Source organism: Alnus glutinosa, chromosome 5 (genome assembly GCF_958979055.1).
Source record: "Alnus glutinosa chromosome 5, dhAlnGlut1.1, whole genome shotgun sequence".
NCBI lineage: Eukaryota > Viridiplantae > Streptophyta > Magnoliopsida > Fagales > Betulaceae > Alnus > Alnus glutinosa.
In genome coordinates this window covers 32,760,419-32,778,879 of record NC_084890.1, presented here as the reverse complement: position 1 = coordinate 32,778,879, position 18,461 = coordinate 32,760,419, and the positions used below count along the sequence as shown (strand labels likewise).

At 35.1% G+C, this 18,461-nt stretch overlaps 2 protein-coding genes and 1 long non-coding RNA gene across 3 annotated transcripts in view; 2 read left to right on the top strand and 1 right to left on the bottom strand.

Moving 5' to 3' along the window:
• Positions 1-10,085: 10,085 nt before the first annotated feature.
• LOC133867665 (uncharacterized) lies at positions 10,086-10,648 on the top strand. The gene is made up of 3 exons (XR_009900131.1): positions 10,086-10,150; positions 10,252-10,320; positions 10,444-10,648. It is a non-coding gene; the product is annotated as an uncharacterized LOC133867665 (long non-coding RNA).
• A 1,995-nt stretch (positions 10,649-12,643) lies between these two features.
• On the top strand, positions 12,644-14,334 carry LOC133868798 (uncharacterized). The gene is made up of 2 exons (XM_062305809.1): positions 12,644-12,995; positions 13,994-14,334. Exons 1-2 carry the CDS (start codon positions 12,806-12,808, stop codon positions 14,131-14,133), a joined length of 330 nt encoding a protein of 109 aa, XP_062161793.1. The 5' UTR covers positions 12,644-12,805; the 3' UTR covers positions 14,134-14,334.
• Positions 14,335-16,192: 1,858 nt separating this feature from the next.
• The window catches only part of LOC133869291 (receptor-like protein EIX2), a 35,377-nt gene continuing 33,108 nt past the window's right edge, over positions 16,193-18,461 (bottom strand). The window contains exon 2 of the mRNA XM_062306245.1: positions 16,193-16,605. Within this exon, the coding sequence (XP_062162229.1) occupies positions 16,328-16,605 (278 nt within the window). The 3' untranslated portion in view covers positions 16,193-16,327. The remainder of the gene's footprint in view (positions 16,606-18,461) is intronic.

Sequence of the window (18,461 nt, the reverse complement as noted above, 5' to 3'; positions counted from 1 at the left end):
AGTTAGACATCAAAATGCATGTGATGACTAGAAATGCATAGGGTTCAAGTATATATTGTGAACGATAAGAAATTAAAGGTCGTGGGCGGATGAAATTCTTTCTACTCTTCTTTAATTTATGACTCTCTTTTCAAGTTCTCTTTTATGACTTCATTTATTCCAAAAGGTTGTAGACAATGCTAATCGGTTGGGAAAATTAAGCAAACAGCTAATAATAATTCAATTAAACGTACCATTATGCACGGTAGAGTTTGACATCCAGATCTTTTAAGACACAAATTGGTCTTAATTAAATTGTATAGTAAAATGAAATATATATATATTTCACTTTTTAATGAGATGAGTAATATTTCTTCAAAAAAAATAATAATAATAAGATAAGGCACTAACACTAGGAATGTCCATTCTCATTACTCATGAACGAATGCATATTCCTTAAATTGAGGAATAACTATATCTCTCAAATTAGAATGCCTATTTCAAAGCTATTTCATTCCACCTCCACTTTTTTTTTTTTTTAATGAAAAAATTTTATTTTCTTTTAAGAAGGGGTGGTTGAACCAGAGGTTCACTGGTCTTAGCAGAGTCTCACCACCAAAAGAGAAGAAAAATCATATCTCAAACAAAATATCTGTTTTTATTCAACATAATTTATATCATAGTCTACATAGGAGTACAAAGAACATTTAAATAGACACTGGAAATAAACTCTAACCCTAATATGATGGACTTTTGGGCCAAGCCCATCATTAAAAGCTGACTCTTAAAACATAAATTAAATATTACTAACCATTACAAAATAATACCGGCTCTTAAAAATGAGATAAAACTTAAACTAATATTTTTTCTTCATTCTACATGACAATGAGGGCTATTAAGTTGGAAGAAAAAAAATATCTAAAATGACTAAATTGCTTTGTAAGTGTCCCACTCAATATGGCTTAACTCACTTATCACAATAAATCTAAAAAAGAAATTAAGGAGATGTTCTCATTCCGTCCACTTTGGGTTTGAACTTTCTAGTCTTTTAGTCTTCTTCTACACGAAAATTGATGTTGTACGTGAGGTGATCAATGCAATAAGGACCGACTAACAATAAATTCAAAAAATATGATGGTCAGTCCACCTTAGGCTTTAAAGTTTGTGTGAATGCAAAGAAGCACACTTTTGGAGTCTTTGGAGTGGGAAATTGGCAGTTAAATTCCATATGGGCCCCTGATGTTATTTGAAAGTGATAATCAATCAAGTGTACATGCATAAATATGAGTAGCTACAAGTGTACGTTGAAGACGTTGCAAGATGTAATATAATCAAGTGTACAAAAAGAAATAAAGAAGACCGATGTTCCGTCCACTTTGGGTTTGGAATTTTATGTCGATGCAAAGACTACAGACCATAAGAAATAAAAGAAGTCAAGATTTAATATTGTTATCCGTGCACATTGGGTTTACAATTTTGTGTCAATTTAAAGAACCACATGACTTGGAGTCTTTGGAGATGCAAATTGCCAGTTAAATTCCACATGTTTACATATCTAATTAGTGATGACTAGCTAGCTACAAGTCTTGAACCCGTTGGAAGATTTAAATTAATATAGTGATTTTAATTTGTCTAAATTTATTTATTTATTTATTTATTTTTTTTGTAGAATTCTTCCAGTAAGATGATTAGTTGATAAATTCAAGGATGAGTTTGGAAGTTTATCTCAATACAAAGACTCCACGCTTGGAGTCGTCTATACCCAAATTGCACGTAGGAATCACAAGAGAGAGGAAAATGACAGCAATTAATTAATTGGTTATCACTTGCCAAGAAATTGGTGCAAATTGGAATTGCGTGTTAAGACGTACGTTCCATTTGGATGACATGAAACATTTGGAAGGATATTGGCAATTATTTCTACTCAAATTTGTAAAATATTAAGTTAATTAACTGATAATTAACTTAAAATGCTACTATAATACTATCACATTATCAGAATTAATTAATTTATGAGGAGGAATTGTAGATCATGATTCATGAGAGATCTAAGATTGCCTATATTCTACTCCCACATTTTTTCTTTCTTTTCCTTTCCACTGTTATCATTAGTACAGCATCATAGCCCCTAACTACATTATCCCTTGCAACTTGTCTTTGCCTCTCGATTTACAAACCAATGCACTCAAGGGTTGTCGACAAATTCCCTACTAAAATGTCCACAAGAAATTATACTAAAAATGAAGTTATTTCTATGCAAATCAATATTTATCCCAAATTCCCTACTAAACCGTCACTCATTTTTCTTAATTTGCGTACAAATTAATAAAGAAAATGTTATTTGCACTACAAGCTCACAACATGGACACAACACCCCCTCACATGAGGGTGAACCCCATTGTGTGGAGTCCACTCTCATATGAGAGGGTGTTGTGCTCGTGTTGTGGGCTTGTAGTACAACAATCAAATCCCAATTAATAATATTTTTTTAAAAAAAAGGTACACTCATAATTTTGTTTTCAAAATATGTGTGTGTGTGATGCTACCCATTAAATGGTTGAGTTTCAGCATTCAAGATGAAATTGTATCTGAATTATATTATATTTTATTACGATCGAGATTGTGATCATGAAAGCAGTGAAGACTCGGCATGCACATATCCACTTTTTCTTTACTGACCAAGAATAAATCCAAGAAATCTCTTCATTCATTCACAATAAATTCAAAAGAAGATGTAATTGCCGTCTATACTCAAATTCCAAGTAAGGGCCATACGATGACAATTTTAATTTTTTTTTTTTTTATAAGTAATTAAGTTTTATTGAGAAAAAAAAAATGGTATAAGGCGCCCTTAAGTATAAAGGTGGTATACATAGGAGAAATCAAAGCTAACCCGAAACACCCACTCCTGCTATGACAATTATTTGCATCAATTCTTTTCTTCTTCTTTTTTTCTTTTTTTTCGATGAATATAATTTGCAATTTCAACTTCCCTACTATACATTAAATTTTTCTTTCATAAACAATATCCTTGTCTTACTTCCTTATATTTTAACTCAGTACAACATGATTTCGAAAGACTCTCTTTAGCCGGTCCTAGACCTCACCCCTCAGAAAACAGATCTGAGAGAAGTCTGCTCCCTCCTCCTCTCTCTTTCCCTTTCTACTCCCCAATCTTACGTACTTTTTTCCTCCCATTCTGATTTTTTCTTTTGTTTGTAAATGTTCTCTAATTAGATCTGCAATTTTTGCCTATCCGTTATGCATCCGTTCATCTACCTTCGTACTGTACCGTTCACACAACCAAAAAACTGACATTTTGCCATGTGGCTATAGTAACCGATACTGTAGTCATGTTGCGATTTCACCACATGGGTAATTTATCACGTCGCGATTTCGCTACGTGGGTAATTTAATATGTCGCGAAATGTACCACGTGGCTAATTTGCCACGTGGATTATTGCCATGTCATCAATTAGTGACGTGACAAATAAACCAAATGACTTTTTTTTTTTTTTTTTTTTTTTTTGAGGATTTGAAAATTTAGCCACGTCTTTATTTGCCACGTTGCCAATTAGTGACATGACAAATTAAACCACGTGGCTAATTTTTGTTTTATTTTTTATTTTTTTAAAAAAAAATGCGCGTATTTCTTTCAAACTATCACTCAATTGTCAATCTACCCCTTAAATTGCCAATTGCATCAATGTCCCCTTTCAAACTACCAAAAAATGTCAATGTCCCCCTTAAGACCAACAAAATGACAAAAATGACCCTAAATTTCTTTGAATAATGTCCTTATAAATTCAAAAAAAACTAAAACTAAAACTAATTTTTTTTTTTTTTAAAAAAATAAAAATTAAAAACTTAAAAAATATATATATTTTTTCCAAAAAAAAAACAAGGAAAAAGAACGATTATTTATTTATTTTTTTAAAAAAAAGCAAACGAAAAAATAACTGAAAATTATAAAAACATTTTTTAAAAAAAAAACGAAAAGAAAAGAAAAAAGAATGATTTTTTTTTTAAGAAACGAAAACGAAAAAATAACTGAAAATTATATTATTTTTTTTTAAAAAAAAAACAGTTTTTAATTTTGTTTTTCTATAAATTTTTGTTATTTTATATATTTTTTAGTTTTTATTCTATTTTAATAATTTTATGAAGGACATTTTTGTCATTAGAGAGACATTGACATTTTTTGATAGTTATAGAGTCATATTGACACAATTGGTAATTTGAAGGATACTTTGATAATGAAAAGATTATGTGTACTTTTTATGAAGAAAAAAAAATGAAGATTTGAAATACGAGCTTTAATTTCCCTCAAAAAAAGAAAAATGTGATTTTCTTTTCACTTATTTCCCTCAACATATAATAATATTATTGCCTTTGTTTTCTCTTATTTCCTCTTAAACTCCATTTGTTTCGACGTAAAATGATTTCTGTCGTAAAATATTTTCGACGAAATCAAATTCAGAAAAAATAATTTTCTCGAAAATAATTTTCGGCGTTTGGTTTGCACGAAAAAATTACGAGAAGTGAAAATGCAACTGTCACCTGAATCCAGCAACGTCCGGTCACTGTTACCGGTTTCCGGCGAGTATGTTTGGCCGGATCCCAGCAACTTTGTCCAGATCCGGCCAGATTTTGCCGGCTCCGGAATCCGGTGACAGTGGCCAAATGTCGTCGGATTCCGGCGCCGGCATTAATCCGGTGGCCGGATTCTGGGGCCAGCATTAATCCGACTATCGGATTTCGGTGCCGCCTGGATTCTGACGACCAACTATTGCAGGATTCCCGCAATCGGATATCAAACGTGCGTATAAGGGCGAAGAGTATAATTTCGGAAAACGATTTACGGTTTTTAAAACCGTAAATTGTTTTCCAAAATTTAAAGAAGCTTTTATGGTCAAACTGAAAATGATTTTCGTTAACCATTATTTTCGCTCGTATCAAACACAGTAAAATTCCAAAATCATTTTACACCAAAACAAACAAAGCATTATTTTCTTTCCTCTTTCTCTTTCTTCTCGATCCTTTTTCCCCCTTCTCCTCTCAACAAAACACTGAGTTGAACCCAACTGGAGAGTGAGATCGGAGAAACCCAAAAAGAGAGAGAACCGGTGAATCAATGAGCTGAACCCATCGGACCCAAATCACCAAGGGTCGTCACCGGTGAACCTAGGTGTTGCATTTTCCAGCAGAGCAGAGGCGCGACTTCCGGTGGATCGTTGGCCGGTTGAGCTAGGAGTGATTTCCGGCGGTTCTGGCCGGAAATCTGGCGATTTTTTGGTCGACGGATCTCCGTACCTCCCCGACGGAACTCCGGCCCTCCCCGTGACTCGCCAACCCTCGGCGAATCCCTTGTCGGATTTGGAACTACGGCGCCGAAGATCCATAGAGATATATTAGTTCTGAAAATATAAATAAATAAGTAAATAAATAAATAGAAGAAGAAGAAGAAGAAGAAGAAGAGTAATTTCTGTTTTTCCTTTTCTAAAAAAATTTTAATTAGATGTTAGCGTTGTGGGTTAGTAGCACGTGGCTAAAAGTATCACGTCGCTAAATAACTATATACATAAAATACCACGTCACTAATTGCCATTTAGCGACAACCTAATTAACCATACGGGACCCATGTCGTTAATGCCACATGGTGACCCATTAGCAAGGTGGATGACCCTCATCCACGTGGCTAATTGCATGTGGCTAATTTATTTTATTTTTTTCTTTTGTAATGTCATTTCCTCCCTAGCCTTTGTTATTTACTGGTTATGTTTTTGCTTTAAATAAAAATTGTAGTCTCTTTAGATCTGCCCTCATGGATGATCTATGGGAAGAATGTTAGTCAGGTGTGAGAAGTTATCTCTCACGGTCTAAATTTTTCATGTGAGGGGTTATCTCTCACACCTGGTTTGAATAAATTTTTCTAGAATATTTGGCTACCATTTTCTTAGATTTAGTCTGATCGGAGCATATCTGCTCTTTAATAATTTTTGTACATGTGAGTTAGCGGAAGATGAAAGTCATAGATAGTACTTTATTGTAAGAATTTTGTTTGTATCTATGACTTTATAACCTCATACCATGTGGCTATAATTTTGTAGAGTTTTATATTTTATGATGTAAAAGTTTTATGCTCGTAATCTTTAATCAATGAAATACTTAAATCTTTTATTAAAAATAAATAAAAAAGAGATAGCCAAACCTCTCTCTCTCTTTCTCTCTCTCTCTCTCTCTCTCTCTCTCTCTCTCTATATATATATATATATATATATATAAATGCTATAAGTTTGCTAATATACACTGTTGCCGCCTCTGATACTTTACAGTTAATAAACTTGACCTTCTCGGATTAGGAGTGTTATAGCGTGTGTGTTCTCTGCATGAGAAGATTGGAAATATATTATATGCCAACAGAAAAAATTATAATATTATATAATTGATGCAGGAGAAGATTGAATTTAGGGTGGATTTATTTTATAATTTTCATTTTCTATTTTTAATTCATAATTTCTACTGCTATCATATACTGTCAGAACAATCTTAATTCTGCCCGACATCAATAATGATGCATATTTATTAAAGAAAGCTCCATTATCCATTTGCCTCAACTTCTCTCCAACTTGTGGTCCCTAAGAGGTAGTTCAATCGGCTGTGGACCACGCCTCATGAAGTGAAGGTCACCAGTTCGAATCCCCCTTCCCTCTCTTGCGTGGACATGTCAAAAAAAAAAAAAATACTTCTCTCCAATTTGACCTAGCTTCTTTAGCCAGAGAACAACTTTGAACATAATAAGATTAGCAATTTTGTCTTTCAAATTATTAAAGCTTTGAAAGTAAGCTTGCCTCTATGATGTTTTAACAATTAATGTGCCACAAACTCCCCAAAATCTAAAAATAAAACTCACTCCCAGGCTACTATAGAAAAATAGTGACTCAATTCCCTTGTCATCATTGCCACCATTTAATTAAAAAAAAAAAAAAAAAAAATTGCCACCATTTGATGTTGCTTTTGGATCAATTTCATGTCCTGGATACTTTGTTGAAAGAGGAGGTTTACAAAGGAAGATTTTACCTTTGTTAATGTACTATTTACTCTCATAATTCTCATACGTTACATATTAATTATGTAACTCTCATGCTTTATCGTCATAATTCTCATATGTTACATATTAATTATGTAACTTCTAATTCTCATAGATTACATATTGATAGATTCAGTTGACCAATCTTACGAGCCTTGTTATATTATCAGGTATTTCTCCTGACAGATTATTACTTGAGAGGTCTAAGGAATAGACAAGAGAAATAGTTGAATCATATGCGTATTCTTTTCCTTTATAAACCACCATAATTTGCTTGTACAGATTTCTATGATAGATGCTTCTTGCTTTACTCAAGTTTCCTAAGCATTGAGGGAGTTCTCTTTGACAAATCATTATTTGCAAGGTCTAAGACCTGAAGGCGTGAAAGAAGACATAATTGTTTAGGTATATCCCCGTCAAGGAAGTTGGATCTTAAGCTTAACCTTCGTAAAAACCATAAGCTTTCTCCTATCCATTCTGGGACATTTCAAAAAAATTTAATTGTTTCCTCCAAGATCCAGGTTTGCCATCCCTCCATATTTTCTAAAGAAAGAAGGAAGCTCCCCTTCAAAATGATTTTGACTCAATAGAAACACATCTAGTGAAGTCAAATATTGACTCAATGACATGCCATCGGGCAGTCAATAAAATTATATTTTACAGCAGTATTCATTTGAGATGAGACTTCTCAAAACAATGGTGTGACTCCATTGTGGTTCTTTTTCTACGTGAAATTATTGATTGTTAATCTCTCTAGTTGTCAATTGTCCTATTGGCTTGTGTCTATCAAAAGCAAAGTTCCAGTTCTATTCTCACTGTGGAGCCACGCTGCGTCAAATGTCTTCTGTATACATATACTAATCACTTTAAGAACAGCATTCCCAATCAGCCAAACCATAAAAACATAACCAAAACTCCAAAACCCCCCTTCTTCCATTCACTGATTCTCTCTCCAATGAATAAAGCAAGAAAACAAATAAATCATTTCTACAAACTAATTCTTCCACATAATACACTATTTCAAAAAGTAATATTTCTTTTGATTTTAGAAACAAGAAAAACTTCTAAAATGGTAATAAAAAAAACAAAAAAACAAAACTAACCTGTTGGATGACGTCTACAGAACCATGTTCTGATTCCAATCTTCCACAAAATACACTATCAGAAAAAGTAATCTTTTTTTTTTTTTAATTTCAAAAACAAGAAAAACTTAAAAAATGGTAAAAAAAAAAAAAAAAAAAACTAAACTAGGGGCATTCTGGACGATGTCTACAGGTTCTGATTCCAATCTTACACACAAAACACTATTTAAAAAAGTAATCTTTTTTGATTCAGAAACATGAAAAACTTCTACCAAAAAAAAAAAAAAAAACCAAAACCAAAACTAACCTGGCAGAGGCACCTTGGACGACGTCTATAGCAGGAAACAGAGGTTCTGATTCACATTCATACAAACTTGATTCCATATCTGCTTGTGTTCACAATAATGTTCAGAAATTCTCCACACAATATCTTCTGCTTGTACTTCTCTCTAACCTTTAATGTTTTGCTGGAATTTTGCTTTCTTTGTGGTTAAGATTGAAGAGGAAGCCAGAACAGAGTATAAGCCAGTAGGAGTAGTAGGCCAGTCTATAAAATTCTCCTTCCCGCGTTGTTGAAAAGTGACGCTCCCGCTACCCTCCTTAACGGTGTCAAACAGCAAGGAAATGGCCAGTTGGGTTTCATTTTTTTTCTTGGTTTAAAACGTCATCGTTTGTTTTAGTGAAAGCCTGAGTCAATCCTAGCCATCCATCAAATTACAGCACCTGTGCTGTACTTTTAAAGTACAGCACAGAAGCCGGATCCCATGCGAGATATATTGTTGTTTTGCCAAGTCCAAAACAGATAACTTCAAATCCTCCCATTGAGGATGGAGTTTCCCAAACAATCAAGTAGTTGTTTCTAAAATTAAGGACTTTCCAATTTCTGTAGCATTTAAATAGAATGAGGAATCCTGCCCATAATAGAATTGGAAGAGAGGCCCAAGAACATTAACCGAGGCAAAAGCTCATCTATGGACCAGAAAACATAATTTTTTTTCAAGATATAAGATGCCTGCATTTGTAAAATAAAGTGGGAGTGGATCCTCTAAATTATTGGAACTCAGATCAACAAGAAATACTGGATGATGAGATCGAGTGTTTGGTACCTTCCCTTGCATTCTGTTATTGGACAAACGCAAATGAGCGATATGTGAGCAATAATTCCAAAAGCTAGGCGGAATGGTGTCAAAAATGCCGGCCTTCTTGGGGTGGTGGGCGGCCACTCCCATTCTTTTTTTCAAAAACTTTGTTTTCTAAAAGAAATAATTTTTTAGGTTTTATATATTTATATCTTTTTATTAAGAATGATATGTGCTAACATCTTATTGGAGCTTAACAGAATTTGTAAAACCAAATTAACGAAATTCGACTTCAGAGAGCGATTTGTAAATTAGGCCTACCACAGGTATCTTAAAATTTATTTTGATATCACATGGAGTAATTTGTAATTTAGGCTAACCACGTGGACCAATAATATAATTTTCCCAAATTTAAATGAGATTGTTGATTTGGAGAAGCCCAGGTCCAAGGTTCACAATTGCCCACAATCCAGGGCTCCCATGTTTCATGGGCCAAAACACAAAAGTAAAACGTGTGACAATTAAGAGCAACCGAAGCAGATGCCAACGAGAGGATGACATTAAAAGTTACAAGAAATTAAAGGCCAATATTGATAACAGTAATGTAAAGAACAAGCCCAAAATAAGAGGGATCAGTTTTTACTTCAAGCCAAAAAATAAAAAATAAAAAAATGGTCGGTTAGCATTTCATTTTCATCTTGAAGTAGTCCCCATCGAGGAGGAGAACCTCTTAACTGCCAAGAGGTTAAGAGGTTAAGTAGTGACCTCTGTTTTCTTATGGGTTGCTTAATTATGGCTTTGTGATTTTAAATATGTGAACATCATACTCAAAAGTTGATTTTCATGGATGTTATTATAGGTCATCAAGGGATGGGACCAAGGCATTCTAGGAGGTGATGGAATCCCCCCAATGCTTGCTGGTACAAAGAGAAAGAATCCATGAAAATTCCAATTTCTTTTTTCATTGTAATTTAATTTTGTAGCACACTTTTTAAAGTTTATTTGGTCTTGCTTAATTTAGGGGGAAAACGCACACTAAAGCTTCCTCCAGAACTTGCATACGGCATCAGAGGGGCTGGGTGCAAAGGAGGTAAGCAGTCATCTTTTACAACACAATTTCTTCATGCCTAAATTTCCTTATACATGTAAAAAATTAGCTTAATTCAACAGTGGCAATATCTTAAGTTTTTTCTGCTGATTTTGTATGTTGCAGGTTCTTGTATTATTCCTCCAGATTCGGTTCTTCTGTTTGATGTAGAGTTCATTGGCAAGGCATGAGCACTGAGAAGTAGTACGTACCCACATAGAAACAGACTCAAACAGTGCATCTCAATCAATCAGTTTTTGGGGTTTTCGATCTCTATTTGTAATGTTGAAGAGAAGAAAGCATTTGTCAATTAGAGACCTTAATTATGTCATGATAGTAGTTCACTTGCATAGCGGATAAAATAACATCAACAACAATACGAATAGCAAAAATTATAAGGTAGTGACAACAAAAATAATTAGAAAGATAAGCGATTTGAGCCCGAGTTTGAACGTCGATTATTTTTTTTTAATAATAAGAATCACCAAAAAGAAGAGTCATTGTATCTCAAGTTCCGTGAAAACTATTTTAATTTGAATAACGTTATACTTACAACTTTTTTACACATGACAGTAAATGATTGAAGTCATTATTATTTTTTTTAAGAGAAAACTTTATTTATAATCCTTGAATCTTCACATTTTTTAAAGAAGATATTTAAATTTTAAAACGTCTTAATTTAGGTTATTAATTTTTCAGAAAGTTTTAATCTCAGTCATTCGTTAGAATTTTTTTTTATTTTAAAATCCTATTAAAATTTTCAAAATATCACTGTGTTTATTTTTTAAAAAATATTTATAAAAATTTTCAAAGATTTAAGCATGACTATTTTTGCAAATTCCGTTAACTTCTAACCAATACCTAAATCATAGCATTTTTTCCCTTCTTTTTTTCCTAAAAAAAAAAGAGGGGTTTTTGAGAATTTTGACAAGATTTAACGGAAAATTCTAACGAATGACTGAAATTGAAACTTTCTAAAAAATAGATACCATAAATTGAGACGTTTTAAAGTTTAAGTATCTTCTTTTAAAAGAGGTGAAAGTTTAGAAGTTATAAGTAATTTTTTTTTTTTTAATGATCGCCAATTATATAATAACACGTGTCACCAAAGTGTAAAAGAGTTATTCTAGCAATTTTTTTATTTTTTTTTCAACCAAACATACGGAAAAAAGAAAAGAAAAAAAAGAACAAAAAAAAGAGAAGAAGACCCTGAGAGTGGAGCAGGAATATACTTATCAAAGATAGGAGGACAAGCTGGCTCAGCGAGACCCCTTCTCTTCCTTCTCTCTAGAATTCTCTGGTGTCCTCTGTGAAAGTCTCCATGGGAGGGAAGCTTTGTGCTTCTCTCCCGCTCACCCATCACTGTTCCATACCTCATCTCTTCATCCTTCCTGCCACCCATCCACCCTTCTCACCTTCCGTCATCCGTCTTCCTTTTTTAAAGTGTTTTAAGCCACTGGAGATAAGGCATAAACTCCATCTATCCCACTATCCTTTTCGATGTTTTAAGCCACTGGAGATAAGGCGAAATCTCCATCTACCCCTCTATCCTTTCAAGTTTTTCCATGCTTTCTGGTTTGTCACCACACAGCATATGTCTCTGGTTTTTCCCTCCGCCCCTCACCGTGTTCTTTGTAAATTTTTGAACGGTTTTAGGATCAAAATTTTCGAATCTAGATCTACTCTCCTCCTTCGATTTTTACACGACACGCTCCTCACCAATGGGTTCTCCGGCGTTCCCGGCTTCCACCGATGGTCTCCTGTTCTTCCACCGCCGCCTCCTCCCCAGCGCGTGGCTTGCATGCTCCAGAGCGTTTTTCGCTCTGGCCGGCGCGTGAACACCCTGTTTGCTCCCACAGCCTCCCACCACTTCGGCCATCGGTGGTTCCGGACGAAACCGGCGTTTCCTGTTGCTGAGAGGTCTCCCCTCGGCGGCGCGTGTACCTCACGCGCCGTCACGGCTGCTGGCTCCCACTGCTCCTCCTCCTACCAGACTTCTGCTGTTACTGTTTGTGTCTTTATTTTGTTGTTTTGTGTTTTTATTTTGTTGTTTTGGGCTTTATTGTTGTATCCCTTCCCCCCGGTTTACCCCTGTAATAGTGTTTGGGTCCTTGTGACTCAATACACTTGTGATATCACCTTTACTGGTGACTCCGGTTTTGTGGCATCAGTGCCTCGAGCCAAAGGGCCCGCATCTTCGGAAGCATTGCCCCCGCGTACTTTCATTCTTAGTTTTCAATTTGGGTTGCCCAAGCCCACTTGTTTTTGTTTTTGTTGTTTTAAGTTTTAATTGTAATAGTTTTCTGATGTACTTATAAAAAAAAAAAGGAGGACAAGCTCCGAAGCAGCCAAACGGGCCCTTCTCACGCTCTCAAAGGCGAATCCAGAAATCATAACCCTCTTTTATTTTATAAACCCTAACGCCCCCGAGAGACAAAGCGAAAGAGAAGCGAAGGCGGTGGTTGAAGAAGAAGAAGAAGAAGAAGCGATGGCGAAGTCAATGAGGTCGAAGAAAGAGAAGAGGCTTCGAGCGATTCGGAGAGAGATAGTGGAGCCCTTCTACGACAACAAAGACGCCGCTAAGCTCGCTGCTCAGGAGGCTGCCCTCGCCGCCCCTAAGCTCCCCGCCCGTCCCTCTTCTACCAGTACCGATACCACTACAACTACAAACGCTATGGGTAACCTCTCTCTCTCTCTCTCTCTCTCTCTCTCTCTGCGCTTATTATCCTGTTTCTGGAGTTCAATGAGTCGTCTGGTATTCAATATTTCCCAATTGTTGATTGTGTTGTGAGTAGTAGTTTACAGTTCTTCAAAATTGTGTGCTTTTGCAATTGGGTTTTTTAATGCTACTTGGCGATTTTGTGTGTAGCCCATTTTGGTTAATGATGTAGAACCCATTACCCACCAATACATCAACCCCACTATTCACGTTCTACCATAACGACATGTTTTAACTATTATACAATGATCGGATGATACCCCTTCTGATTCCTCAGTATACAGAAAAGGCAAAGGGGGAGAAAAAGAAGAAGGAAGCTTTGTACTGAGGGAACCGTGCTATGATGGTTTCTATGTTGGATTCCTCCATTTTACCATCCATTTTGTGTTTTGAGGATTGTTTTGTGTTTGGGTTGTTTGTTAATGTTTTTGTTATGAGAGCAGAAAACGTGAACTTTAACGAACAGAGCCATTGATTTTCTTTTTTTGATTAGTAACAGTCATTGATTTTCTAATAATTGTACTAATTGATTTCTTGCTTATGCTTTCTTGGCAACTAAACATAGAATAGGTGCTTGCAGTTATATGCTTTGATTCTGTTTGAAACTAATTTTGCTATTTTCATTTTGTTCCCTTCATTTTTTTACTTGGATTAAAGTAATTTAAGAATAGCATGGTCAGATTCATAATATTGATCTCAATTTACTCGCAGTCATTTTGTGGTGACTTTGCTTATTCGTGGAATTATCATAAGTTGATTTTTTGGTGATCATTGTATTTTACATGGAAATGCTTTTGCATTCAAAATATAGTAAGAATGGAACTCAAGTATGTGAATATACTGCATGATTTTGCTCCATCTGCAATTGACTCAGAGTGACTGGAAACAACGTTATCTCTAATGCCTGTCAGCACTTTCAAGTTTGATGATTTGGATTTTCTCTTCATCATTTGACAGATGTGGAGATGGCTGATGGGAATCAAAACTTGCATTCTTTAAAGCCTACAGGTGGAATAGGGAAGAAGTCCAATAGGAAGTTCAAGATGGGTAAAGGCAAGCGCGGTGGTAAGGGCATTAGGAGGAAGCACCATATTTGATTCCATAACAGATACTTGGTAATTGATATTTTTCTCCTACCGTATTAATGGCTTCTTGTGGCCTGTGGACAATCTTGGTACTTCTAAGATATGTGTTTTTTGTATTCTGATTTTGTTTCCTAGGGATTTAAGTTCAGAAAGTTGTTGAGTGACATGAATGTAAACTATCTTTTTTCTTTTATCAGAACTTATAAATGTCAATGGATGATTTTTTTTCCCACCCACATAGAGAAAATTTTAGTTGATTGGTGGACATACCGACATATGTGCCTTTATTCAAATGACTCCTTTAATTAACAAAGAGTGTTAGAGTAAGTACACAGTTGTGTAAAAACTTAGGGAAGCCCTAGTTCTTCCCTTACCTTACCAGGAGGAATTAGGAATATATATTATGAAGTTCAAGTTCTTATTTTTTTTTTTTTTTTTTAACTAAAAACAAGATGCTACAACAGTATACTTTGTCATTTATGAACAATGTTAAGAATGCAACTTTTATTTTGAATGAGAACCATTTGAGGAGGATTTCAATTATTTTATTGCCGTAACCGTCTTAAGCAATTATTTTGAATGACTTCGGGCAGTACAGCCGTTGTCCGGTCGAAATTTGGCAAACCAGCCAGATCTGGCCAGATTTTGGCCATACAGTCGGACTCCAGGCGTGTTAGGCCAGATTCCAGATTCCGGTCGGATGTAGCCGGAATCTGGGCAGATTTTGGCCAGTATTGCCGGAATCTGTCGAAGGCGACCGGACGTGGCTGAATTTCGACAGCAGTTGTCAGATTCCATTTTTTGCCGTTGGAAATTTTTTCGTGCAAGCCAAACGCTGGAAATTTTTTCCTGAAAAATGATTTATTCGAAAATATTTTACATCGAAAGAAACGGAGCATGAGAACCACACTTGAGTCTTCAAGATGCAAATTTCTAGTTAACGAATATAATGTTTGTTGATTGATTCCTTGAAGTGATCATATTCATGAATGACATCATAAGTCTATGGGATTTATTGTTTCCATTCAAATTTGTAAAGTATTTGAAATATTTATTAAATATTTAAGAGATATGATTTTCTATTTTTATTTTTATAATTACACCGATTAAAAAATATTTGTGGGTTTAGTTATGTGAATCTCTTTAAATTAAGTGATGTATACGGCTCGAATTCTATTTAACCTCTACATTTTTTAGACGCAAATTAAGTAGAAAGGAGAATTCTTACAGTTAATCGTTCTATTTTGATTTCTTCCCCTTCATTTGTTCTACTTGGATTTATGTAATTTAAGCACAACATGGGAAAATTCATACTATTGATCTCAATTTACTCGCAGCCATTTTGTGGTAAGTATTTTGCTTATTCTATGGAATTATCGTCAGTTGATTTTTTTGGTGATCATTGCATTTTACATGGAAATGCTTTTGCGTTCAAAATCTAGTAAGAATGGATGGAATTAAGTTGAGTATGTGAATTATTAGTGAATAATATGCATGATTTTGCTCCATCTGCAATTGAATCAAGAGTAATTGTTTGAAGTGGAAACAATGTTATCTCTAATGCTTGTCAGAACTTTCAAGTTTGATGATCTGCATTTTCTGTTCATCATTTGACAAATATATGTGTAGATGGCTGTTGGGAATCAAAGCATGCATTCTTTAAAGCCTATAGGTGGAATGTGTTGGATTCTGGTGTTAAAAGGATCAATAACTCGAGATTTTTTTTTTTTTTTGGTAGCTCAAATCCACTTTTGTTTTAGTTGTAAAAGTTCTCTAATAAGTACCTATTAACCGTTTTCTTGGTTATGCAATACATATTGGAAGCAATTAATCCCTAAAATTTTGGATTGACTTTTACATAGTTTGGATATAAAATCATGGTTTGATATTAAAATTTGAATTCAAGATCGATGTGCATTTGTTAGAACTTCTTTAGCCAACCTTTTGCTCACCATTTTGTTGCAGCATCATTCAAATCCAGAATGAGAACATAATGATATATGATGACAAATGGTTATTGAAAAATGGGATGCAATAAAAGATAAAGATAAAATGTCTCACATACGTACAATTATAAAATCATCCATATATATAACTTTAACAAGTAAATATTGGAGCATTTATTATTACAGCAACATGAAAATTAAACTTACAATGCAGAAATGTTTTATATTCTGGAAAGCTTCAATGCCCATACCCTCAACTCCTATTTGACCTTCCTGAGCAAGCGAACAATTTTGACCATGACGAACACAGCAATCTTGTCTTTCAAATTATCAAAGCTTCGAAAGTAAGCATGTCTCCATGATGTTCTGATTATCAATGTGCCACAAACTCCCCAAAAACCGACAATAAACCCCGCTACCATGCTAATGTAGAACGAGATTGACTCAATTCCCCTTCCATTTTCCTTGGCTACTCTAGGTTTAGTTTCATCTTCTGAACATTTGGTCGAAAGAGGAGGCCCACAGAGTAAAGAGTTACCTTCGTAGATAGAAGAGTCATTCAGTGTTTGGAGTTGATATCCATTTGGAATTTTCCCAGACAAGTTGTTGAATGACAAATTCAAGTGACTTAAGAAGGTCAAAGAAGACAAGCTTTCAGGGATAGGACCAGAAAGTTCATTCATTGACAGATCAAGTGTTTCTAACATGTGTAAATTCCCAATATTTTCAGGAATTCTTCCAAACATATGGTTCATTGATAAATTTAAGTTGACCAATTTTGAGCTGCTTGTTACATTATCAGGTATTTCTCCAGATAAGTTATTATTCGACAAGTCTATGGAAAGGAAATGACGAATACTAGACCCACCATATAGATATTCTCTTCCTTTAGAAACTAGCAGCATTTCTTGATCACTATAGTTATAAAAACGACTATATTGATCATCACTGAAGTTTCCTAAACATTGAGGGATTGCTCCTGAAAAATCATTATGTGCAAGGTCTAGGATCTGAAGACTTAAAAGTAGACATAATTGAGGTGGTATGTTCCCATGAAACAAGTTGGACCGTAGGCTTAACCTCAATAAAGATGACAAACTTTCTCCTATCCATGCCGGAAGTTTTCCAGAGAACTTGTTTTCTCCAAGATCAAGCACTAGCAAGTATTTATAGTTTCTAAAGAAAAAAGGAAGCTCTCCTTCAAGATGATTTTGGCTCAATGATATTTCCCGTAGTGATTTCAAATATTGCATTGAACTTGGAACACTGCCAGACATATTGTTCTCTGCCAAGTTCAACACCACTAACTTCCGTAAATCCTTCCAATGAGGGGGAAGTTTCATGGATAGGGAATTATTTCTCAAAACAAGACCTATCAATCCCTTAAGCATTCTAATAGAGTGGGGAATTCTACCAGTAATTGAATTTGAAGAAAGGTCCAACCAAGATAACTTGGGCAATAGTTCACTTATGTTTTCAGGAATAGGTCCAGAAAACATATTGTTTTGAAGAGATATTTCAGATAGATTACTACGAAAAAGAGGAAGTGGACCCTCTAAGTTGTTGGAACTCAAATCAAAACTATCTGCCGAAGGGTGAAATTGAAAGTATGGTACCTGCCCGCGCAGCTTATTACCGGATAGACTCCAAGAAGTGACGTTTGGGCAGGACTTCCAAAGGCCATGCGGAATGGTGTCCGAAATGCCAACATTGTCGAGCAGAATCGTGATGAGTTTATTTTGTGTTTGTAGCCATGCTGGAAACTTTGGGCCGATCTTCATGTCACTTAAATAAATTTCTCTTAGCTTAAAAAGAGGAACCCAGTCATGTTTGACATCAAAAACCAATGTATAGTTTGCAGAAAGCTCTGCACTCAAGTCAAGAGATTTTAATCTGGTGAGATTCTGAAAATGAGCTTCAGTTAGGGAACCTTCCCAAGAATTCCCAGAAAGCCTCAATGTAACAAGCATTGACAGTTTCCCGACGCTTTCTGGAATGGCTCCGTTCATTTGATTATATGAGAGGTCAAGTGTTTGCAATGACCTCAAGTTTCCAATAGAATCTAGAATTGAACCCCCAACAGAGCTTTCAGAGAGGTCAAGTGTTTGCAATGACCTCAAGTTTCCAATAGAATCTGGAATTGAACCCCCAACAGAGCTTCCAGAGAGGTCAAGTGTTTGCAATGACCTCAAGTTTCCAATAGAATCTGGAATTGAACCCCCAACAGAGCTTCTAGAGAGGTCAAGTGTTTGCAATGACCTCAAGTTTCCAATAGAATCTGGAATTGAACCCCCAACAGAGCTTCCAGAGAGGTCAAGTGTTTGCAATGACCTCAAGTTTCCAATAGAATCTGGAATTGAACCCCCAACAGAGCTTCCAGAACCCCCAACAAAG

Excerpts from the sequence above, each read along its gene's own strand:
- LOC133868798 (XM_062305809.1), top strand. The coding sequence starts at position 12,806 with ATGGCGAAGTCAATGAGGTCGAAGAAAGAGAAGAGGCTTCGAGCGATT. Across the intron at positions 12,996-13,993 it reads TACAACTACAAACGCTATGG|ATGTGGAGATGGCTGATGGG; the intron begins GTAACCTCTCTC and ends ATCATTTGACAG.